The following is a 10,000-nucleotide window of genomic DNA, read 5'->3' on the forward strand; positions in this document are numbered from 1 at the left end:
TTGTGCCAGATTTTTAAGCAATTCACCAAGAATAAAAATTTATTAATGGCTAAAAAAACAATATTGCAGAATAAAAAACTGACAGAAAAATCAAGGGATTTTGGGTTTAGAAGGGTTTAATATTAACTTGTCAAAAAATTGATGGGAAAAAAGTTATGTGAAAAAAAGGAAAAGTAAATTCAGTGGAATGAGTGAAGCACTTGATGATACAATCACAATAGATCTCTTTGGAATTTACATTATAGGTACATGTATTTTCTCTTGTTAACTTTATCCTTGATAATTGTGGTCAGTTTGATTTTAATTACCAGTAAAAAGCGGACAGATACAAGACAGTCTGGTTACAATTTATTATAGCAACTAAATGTACATTATTTAGAAAGCAACACTCTAAAAGGAAACTTAAACAGCCTATTTTATACATTTTCTTTCTTCAGTTCCAGCAAGACTACACAAACTATTTGGCAGTGGATCAGCCCTAAATGATGCTGAGGTATGTGCATTTAAATAATCTGTTTTGGACCCAACCAAAAGTTATTTCAAGTTTGTTTTTCAGAGTCAGTTTGACAATTATTATGATGATGAGAATGGGAACATTGACTTGTTCTCTGCATAGAATCTTTTTCAATAGAACTCAAAAGAAATTAATAATTAAATTTGGTTTCATTCCATCAGCAGAAGATATCTGATGCTTCTGAAAGAGAGTGTCCCTCAGTAGAACAGGTGATTAGATATTGTATGATGTAATAAATTGTTGGCCTTCACCGTTTCATTTCACCTATTTCAAGCCACTGTCAACCATAATTATCTAGTAATGGTACAAGCTTGTATCATGATCTTGTTACCGTAATCTTCCAAAGAGCTTTTTCCTCCAAATACAAAAATTCGCTAGATCAGTGTTACTACTGTATATACTATGACATCAAGTTCTGATGAACTGACTGAGCTTCAACTAGTTCTGGTTCTTTTCCAATCTTCCCATTTGTAGTTTAGTAGTTGTTATCCATTATAACATAGCAGAAATCATTGCATGGCTTTCAGATGGTGTCATGGAAGCTATTAAGTTGACACAAACTATTCCTGCTCTCAGCCCATGCAATTTACTATTGTGCTATTTAGAAACGTTTCAAATTCCAACAAACAGTTTTGCTTTTCTCTGCCAGTTAGCAGACTGTTAAAATCAGAAACTGACCAAATGAATCAAAATCAGTTAGGTAATAAGATCACAGCTCTAAATGTGACCCCCTTTCCTCTAAAGCTTGAGTTATTGACAGAAGTGAAGAACAAAACCACCTGTAGGCTGTTTGAAATTTTTAAACTTGTTGCCAATTGATGAGCTTTGCATCTGGTGCCTTAAAATTTAGTGGGAAGGGGCCTGTTGTGATTCAGGCTCCGCAGGGTGGCATCCCAGCTGGTAACCCACATTAAGTGAATGTGGAACGTGGTCCAGAGTAAAAGGCACTAAACCTGACTAGTTACTTACCTCCTCTACCAAAGAAGCCTTGGTACATGAAGGGTAGGGATCAATGAATCCACAACAATAGAGACTTTTAGATCCACGTTTGCGGCTAACCTCAAACTGCTGGAAGTCACATGACTAGCGCTTGCCGTCACGTTCGAGGGTAGGTTTTGACGTTTTCAACGGCGGAAGGTAGGTTTTCACGTAAGTAATTTACCTCAGCTCTTTATGGCATGGAAGTTACATTATCCCACGTATGAACGGGGCAGATATAAAAAGCAACTTTTTATCTTTCATTTCATGTGAATGAAACAATCAAAAGAGCCGTGGTTTTATTTATTTCGTTGACTGAAACATCAATGCTGAGCACCGAGGAAATTCAATATGGCGGCCTCCGCAGCTTTGCTCTTGTTTACTTAAATCTGAATGCACGAACTATCACAACTTCTAACGCCTAACCGCAAATCTCAAACCTCAGTTTGCGGTTAGCCGTAAACGTGCATCTAAAGGTCTCTAATATGCAAAAGTTGCCTGCAAAGATTGCATGGCCACACACAAGCAATCCCTGCTGGATTCTAGATAAATATATGCCCACTGGGACAAAAATTGCCTTGAGATTAACTTAGTCAGGCTTCCACGGTCCCTGGCGTCAAATCTCTGTGTTGTTTCATGTTTGGATTATTCTTTTTCTTTAGCAAATTCAGTGGGAAAGAGAATTGCTGCAGAGAACAGTAGATTACAGCAACTGCCAAGTTGATCCTGCTCCTTTTCAGCTTGTTGAGAGAACATCTTTACTGAAGGTACAACATAATAATTAATTTGTAAATTAAGGCAGTTACATAAATAATTATTTTTGTTGTTACATGTACAGCTGACAGAGATGCCAAGCCAAACCACTAACCTTATCAACACAACCACAAACAAATGCCAGTTCCTGGTATTTTTAGCTTAGAAGTTATTTCAGGAAATAATATATTAATTACATGCAGTCACATTGATCCTTTGTAAATACATGCAGTCACATTGATCCTTTGTAAATTAAGTTTCTCATGTGGGTACAATCAAGTGTTGATGTTGTTGTTTTGGTAACATTCAAGTGCCAGTGGAGATAAAAAGGGTGTAATAGCCCATTTCTGAGTTGCCGTTTGCCTCCTTTTCAAACCAAGTGCTGGTGCACAACCATTCAAATGGAAATGAGTGGTGTACATGCAAACTCATTATCATTTGAATGGTTGAGCATGAACACTCGTTTTGAACCAGAGGGGTGGATGGGCAGCCTGACAGGACAGGCAAGCAATGACCAAAATGAAACTTAAGAGAAGTCGTGTGACCTGAAGACCTACATTCACTTGGCCCTTAACTTCTAGCAGCATGTTACAATTTTATTATTCTTCCTCAGGACTTCATGTGTTCTTTAGCCAGTGTACAAAATAATACAGTTAGCATTTGAACTTATTTTTTTTTAGGTCCATAAGCTTTTTGCACTCTTGAATCTTTCTCATGCTTATGTCACAACTCTTGGCCGACTTGTGGGTGTGGTTGCCCTGAAGGAGGTATGATGTTAAGATATTAAGGTTAAAGTGACTTTTTAACATGTATAACTTGTATTAAAAAGATTTAGGTACATGTATGTATAATCTTTATTTATCTGTGGTTAACTTATCAGCTATTTATAGAGAATGGGATTCCATTGTAATGTATTGCATACTGATATTATCTGCTTTAACCTTGGATGTGATATAGGTAGACAGATGATAGATGTGATCATATAATTTAGAAATATATTAAGATAAAACAATATTGATAATTAAAAGCTGCTTTCCATGAAGGTTGTGCCTTACAAGAAAGGACTGTGTGCCTTAATAATTTTTTTCAAATCAGCTTCTGTGACAGTATCTATTAAAGATAACTTTGTTACAGTACTAATTTATGCAAAGTCGCGGAAAATCAACTCCAACTCAGGGTGTGTGAATTTCAAGCATAGATGCTCAGGTATGAGATTCTTCTATCCTAGAAATTAATTCATACCATACTAAAGTTCTATGTAATAGAGTGCTTATTTTATCATCAACTTCAAAGAGAAAATGTTGATCATCACTTTCATGAAACCTTGCAAACTAAAGGCCATCATTAAGTGATTTCCTGTTTGGGGGTAAAAGTTATCCTAAACAAGGGAAATACAAAATTTTAATTGAATGTGCATCATGCATTTAGTCAAAGAAATAAGTTGTCTCTACTCTTGTTGATTTCATTGCAGGTTCGTAAAGCAATTGAGGGTGAACGTTTTCTGGACTCAACACATGTAGATGCAGTACAATTCAGCGAAGCCTTCATGACAGGTCATGTTCAAGATTCCATGATACAACAACATGCGAATCACCAGTCCAACCCAGATGATGAAACAGATCCCAAACTCTAAACTACTTCCCCCTCCTACCACCCCTGAGTAAAGAGCACACACACCTAGCTATTCACTGCATTGTTCATCATTTTCATACGCCAAATGTTTGGGAGGTTGAGCAATTGCCACCATCCCTTAGGCCTGGTTTTCACTAGTGTTGCAAGCATAAGTACAAGCAGCACACGCAGGTGCATTTACTTGTTGTTAATTAGTGTCTATTGTTTGAACAAAAGGCTCTAATAAACAGCAAGCTACTGAGTTTGCGTGTGCTTGTGCTTATGCTTGCATTAATAGTGAAAACCAGGCTTTAGCATGGAGTAAGGTATGCATGTACATGTAGGGGTGCAAAAACCACATTCATATTTGGTAACAAAAAAGAAAAGTAAAGATTTTATATCCAGAGTATCTAATTTGTGCATGTACAGGTGTACGTATACGTTATCTGACTAGATCAATTTCAGTGTAAAATCTGTTACGGTAATTCTAGTCTATTGATCGTTCTGAGGACAATGCAGTCAACTTCTAAAACAATAAGTTGAAGTTGTTCTTTGGTCTTTATTGGTGTTTTGATGCAGCAATGTTGTACTACAGAAGTTAAATTAGGGAACTTAAGCAACGACGACAGCGACAGCAAGGAGAATGTCATCCTTTTCCTTCTCTTTGATAAAATCAATTTGTGTGGGTCATGGTTATGTTTTTGCATGGATGGGTCCCTTGGCAAATGTTGCTCAAGCTAACCTTAGTACCTTGGTCATAACCACCAAGGATGAAATCAGTGTGATAGCCAGAATTTTTTTAGGACTGGAAAATTTAACAGATAAAAGAAGTCTCGATTTTTTTGGAAGTGTTAACAAACTTTGATAATTAGACCTACATTTGTATATGTAATACGACAATATTAATTGTGATTGTAGGAAATTGATGTCAGAGTGGAAAGAGTAACTTAAAATCTAGTTGATTCCAATGTAGAGGCTTTAAAAGTAACAAGTTAGCCCTAATGATAAATAGGAATTTTGTTAAAGTGACAGGTACAGTTGTGATGTAAATAATATTTGAAAGTTCACTATCACCAGTGTGATTATGTAAAAAAATGTTTAAAAACAAGAGGCAGCAAGGATTCTAAGGAAAATGCAACTTTCACTTTTATGAATGCAAAAAAATATGTTGCTAGCAAAGTGGTTGACATTGATGTGACAACTTGCAAAACTCTTAATCATACAAAAGAAAGGAAATCTTTTTTACAAACTGAAAAAAAATATATGCTTCATGAAATCAAGCAGTCAAGAAATACCTCTTACAAACCGAGTTTGAGGGCCATACTGTAAAATTATGGACCCAAACAAGGATCCGTAATTGTACAGTACAGACCGAGAAAATTAGTTTAGTAAGATATTTATTACATCTCTATTAAAGGTAATGAGGCTTGTGGGAGTGAAAAGTAGTTGCAGTCAAGCACAAGGTTCAACTGTCACAAAGATTGCCATGCCAAAATCCAGAAAAGCAATAAATCTTCTTGGCTTTTTGAAATAGTTGCTAGCATTATCAAACAGTTTTACAAGGTTATGTAACATAAAAACCTTGCCAGAGAATGTTTTATCAAAATTTCAAATTTTGCGGGCCATTGTGCAGAATACCACCCGCTAATTAAATTGGCCAGTCATAGGGTGCATACTACATGTATCTGAGAGATATGATAAAAGGTCTTATTATGTTGAATTTGATTCCATATTTAGGTTATTTTTATGACATACTGTACACAAGATATTACGTAGTATTTAATAAATTTTGTATTGGTGAATTGAACAACTTGTTAAAAATGGAAAACAATAAAAGTTGTGAAGTGAAGGACAAGGTTTATTTTGATGAAACACAAATTTACATGCAAAAGAATAATATTACAGCATTTAGTCATTGTACAGTCTTAGCACTATTCCTGGCTATTCCAATTTGCCCTTGTTTAGTGCTTACGCTGATTCTGGTGACTCATCCCTGGTTGCAGTGTAGTGTTGACAGACCACCCCCTTTCCCTCCGAAAGTAACTAGCAAGACTAACACTTATAGGGGAAACTTTGTTTACATTTTTTTTTGCCACATTGGCATCGTTTGCTAATCTATCAGCCAAAAATCATCACTGAATATTGAAAGTCCATTCCATAATGAACTATCTCTGCGTAATGATGCTTTGAACATTCGAAATTTGCAGAGAATGTGTGGGCTTATTAGCCCATTTTCTACCCAAGAATATCCGTTTTTGAAGGCTAATATCTTGTTCACTATCGAAGCCAAAAGGCTTAAAATTGGAAACTCAACTAAGTTACCTTTTGAAGTCAATTTGTGAATAGCATGATGCCTTCTATTGATCATCAAACTCATGTTAAGGGGGCCCACTTCAGGGGTGAAAGAGTTTAATAACCAACCCATCCTCAGCTTCTGGAATGACTATTATCCACAATTCCCAATTTTCTCTAAAATGACACTTATCGTCAATTTAGGACGCTTAGCGGTTGATAGGGATTCTGGACCCCGATGCCTGAACTAATTGGACTGGAACCTGGGAATGTTTGATTAATAACCCTTTTACTTAACCACAAGACTACCGTGTATTATTATCACCCAACTAGTGGACTAATGCAAATCCTGCATTTTGATTGGCTACGCTACTAGAGAACTGTTAGTAATAGTCCTCAAGTAGTGAAAACTGTGATGCTTTTTTTCGTTTAAATCCCAAATAAATATTTCTTCAACTTGCATTTGCTAACTTTATTATTGCCTTTTCTATCTGACTAATTGGGTGATACTAAAACAAAATTATTAGACCTTTCGCCCTCAAGGGCCACGGGTCAATAGCCTATTCAGCTTCGCCTCATGGGCCTATTGACCCGTAGTCCGTCTAATTGTTAATTATCACCTGCTAAAAAAAAACAATCTTAAACAAGAAAAATTGTTGGTTACCGAACCTCAAGAAAAAGCTAACCATTTTAAAATCAAGCACTAGACTTAACCACTATCAGAAACCCATAAGGGTTGAAACGTGTAACAGCCCCTTGTGTGCTGGGAAACAAGCTTCTGAATATTCAATTTGCTAAGTACCATATTTGGAACATCAAGAGTGAGGGGTTTCCAAGTATGGTACTTAGCACTGACACATTCAACCAATCAGTTCACACTGAATATTCGGAAGCTGTGAACGCGCGTTACACGTTTCAACCCTTATGGGTTTCTGCCACTATTCAGCAATGATTTTACATTATAGTAATTATGTTGGTAAATAATCGGCACAATTGTCAGCCAGCTGATATTCAGTGGTTAAGTGGATAAAAACAGTTCCTTTTAAGTGGGTGCTCTGGGTTCAAATCCTGTCCAGGAATGAAACTTTTACTTTTTTTCTTTTCATCTGCTACCACAAGTCCTGGAACAGAGTACTGTAATCTAAATTGACGATAACAGTCAATCCAGAGAAAATTAGGAATTGCCAATAATAATATTGTCGTTTCAGAGGTAGAGGACATGTTGTCATAACATATAGGTCCACTCAAACACTATGTTCCCACTACTATTGCTCCTCCCAATAAGGGGCATTTTCAGATGCTTTCTTGTTTTACCAATTGGCAAATGTACATTGTGCACTGGTCCTTTTTGGTTTTCTGAAGAAAATCTACATTCATTCAAAAACGTCCTCTTTAACAACCCTTAACTTACAAGAAAGACATTAAAGATTTTACTCTGTTTGACTCCATACAATTCTACCTGTCAATGGGGAACCCCTTCGGAGTGGAAGGGTTAACAATAATTATTGAAAACTAAACTAGAAATTTTCACAGCAGCTACAACATATCAGAGGGTCAAAAGATTATAAACATATGTACATGTTTTTTTTGCTGAACTAATGTTGTACAAAATACTATTACTGGTAGTTAATAAAAGTCAAAGGAAACTTTACATCAAATAATAATTAAATTACATCATGTGCACAGTCTAAGGCCAAAACCTGTTCAAGACTTATTCATGCAGTTGAATGTACAACAAAAAAACAAACATTTGCATACATAAGGAATGCTTCTAGTCCAAAGACATCTTAACTTTTGCTGAACTTCACTTGCCTACTATTGTTATTAAGAAAATTGGGGGTAACCATGCACATTTTTCAGAGATAATTACAGCAAGGACACTTTAACCATGAACACTTGACATTTTTGCGTACATTTTTTTTCGACGACTAAGAAATAAAGCCTCTTCTTATGATGTATAGTGTTACATGTATAGCATTTTGTAAGTGTAAAAACATTAAATACTCTTGTCAAAAGGACGAGCCCACATTCTATAGTCACTAAAAAAAATGTACAAACAAATATCAAGTGTTCATGGTTCGAGTGTCCTCACTGTTAGCAATTTGGAGAGGAATATCATACATTGCCATGTATTTTTAAGCCTTTTACAAATATTGTTGATTAATTATGTTTGAAAAATGCATGGTTACCCCAATTTTCTTTTTGGATTTCAGTAATGCTTGTTAAGATCTGCTTTTCCTGCATGTTCATAAACATGGAAAAATGACCTTTGAATTAGTGCGAACCATCCTTAAACATGCTGGTTGCTACCTCTAACTCCTGAACACCCCTTTCTCAAAAAATACCCAAAAATTACATGTTGTGAGGGACAAAATACTATACATGTACTTGAAAGAAGTGGTCTCATCCAATGGGTTTCCAAGCCAACTTGCCTGTACCACTCGAGATAAGATAAGAAGCTCCACCTTAAGGCATCACTGTCACTTTAACATGGAACTCCACATACAAGGATGGTATACAAACAAAACAGGGTTTAATGAGGTCGCAGCCATTGCAATGTTGACTGAGCTCTTGGCTACTCTCAGCGATCAGCCATTATTAATACCATTGCAATAATCGACAGTGCTACCGTAGACCATCCTCCGCCGTACGACCAGCTAAAGTATACATCATTCTGCCAGTTATGGAATGTATAGACCAGCAAGGCAATAATAACCAATATTGCTGTAAGTCAAACAAATTCACAAAATAAAGTAAGTGACAAAGGCAATAATCATAACACTGGCAATAATGATACAATTCAATACTCTATTTGTAACAGAGAGGGGACATTATTTTTGCCAAACATTGGATAAAAAGTGGCCTTCACGTTCCAGGAAATGGGATACTATTAAAATAAGTTTTCCAACACATTCAGCAAAAAGTATTGGTAACTATAAGTACCTACCAGCAACAAAAAAAATTCCAGCAACCCACATTGATGGAAATGGATGTCCTTTTCGGCATGCTGCCACTATAGCAACAATGAAGGCAATTAAATGAAACAAGAGACCCAGTATCATGAAGGCAATTGTTACCCCATTCCAGTCTGAAGAGAAACAAACAATAATGTTATTACACAGAGCATTTGTCATTTACTACATGAACAAAGCACCTGAGAAAACACAAACTAGAAATCTTATGAAGTATTTAAATATACTGAAACTCCCTTCAAAAAGTATCAGGTGACTGAAAACCAACTTATTATTGAAATGTCACTGAATGCCAAAAAAGCTGATGGAAAAGTGAGTGAAGATTGAGTCATTAAATTTTTGTCTGAATTTTAAATAACAGGGATCTTCAACCAAATTGTATGTCATGCACGACAACAACTGTTTAGGCTGAATTCATTACATTACACACAGGAAAAAATAACAGATTCCCATTTTTGGCTATTTTAGGGTATTTAAAGAATACCAACAAAAATCCCAAATTTGGAAGAGTGAGACAAGTCCCAATCAGGGAACTTGGTTGGGAATTCCCTGGTTGGGACTTGTCTCACTTTGCCAAATTTGGGAGTTTTATTGGTATTCTTCAAAATACCCTAAAATATCCAAAAATGGGAATCTGTTATTTTTTCCTGTGTACAGTGCACTGTTGCACACCAGGGGCCTTGTAATTTAAATATTGAAAGATACATCCTGTGACAACTACAGTGAATGTCACTACAAAAGTGAAGGTTCCCATCCTTACTGAAATTTGAAATGTTGTTAGTTGGTGGTGATATACATTATTTATTTGCCACCAGCTCTTATTCATTCTTTCCTTCCAAAATGCAAGAACAATCGCATCCCATTCACCAAAAAATATTCA

At 36.0% G+C, this 10,000-nt stretch overlaps 2 protein-coding genes across 4 annotated transcripts in view; one reads left to right on the forward strand and one right to left on the reverse strand.

Moving 5' to 3' along the window:
* LOC137974932 (chloride channel protein 2-like) overlaps positions 1–5,705 on the forward strand; it is a 33,100-nt gene extending 27,395 nt beyond the window's left edge. The window contains exons 22-26 of one of the 2 annotated variants that reach the window (XM_068821942.1): positions 438–493; positions 676–723; positions 2,155–2,259; positions 2,926–3,012; positions 3,717–5,705. In XM_068821942.1, coding sequence (XP_068678043.1) covers positions 438–493; positions 676–723; positions 2,155–2,259; positions 2,926–3,012; positions 3,717–3,878 — 458 coding nt within the window. In that variant the 3' untranslated portion in view covers positions 3,879–5,705. The remainder of the gene's footprint in view (positions 1–437; positions 494–675; positions 724–2,154; positions 2,260–2,925; positions 3,013–3,716) is intronic. The other variant, XM_068821943.1, reaches the window with a different exon arrangement.
* Positions 5,706–8,506: 2,801 nt separating this feature from the next.
* Positions 8,507–10,000, reverse strand: part of LOC137974934 (claudin domain-containing protein 2-like) — a 2,768-nt gene continuing 1,274 nt past the window's right edge. The window contains exons 2-3 of one of the 2 annotated variants that reach the window (XM_068821945.1): positions 9,096–9,236; positions 8,507–8,872 (exon numbers count right to left, since the gene is read on the reverse strand). In XM_068821945.1, coding sequence (XP_068678046.1) covers positions 8,730–8,872; positions 9,096–9,236 — 284 coding nt within the window. In that variant the 3' untranslated portion in view covers positions 8,507–8,729. The remainder of the gene's footprint in view (positions 8,873–9,095; positions 9,237–10,000) is intronic. The other variant, XM_068821946.1, reaches the window with a different exon arrangement.

The sequence above is a fragment of the Montipora foliosa genome, chromosome 11, assembly GCF_036669935.1.
Source record: "Montipora foliosa isolate CH-2021 chromosome 11, ASM3666993v2, whole genome shotgun sequence".
Classification (NCBI taxonomy): Eukaryota; Metazoa; Cnidaria; class Anthozoa; order Scleractinia; family Acroporidae; genus Montipora; species Montipora foliosa.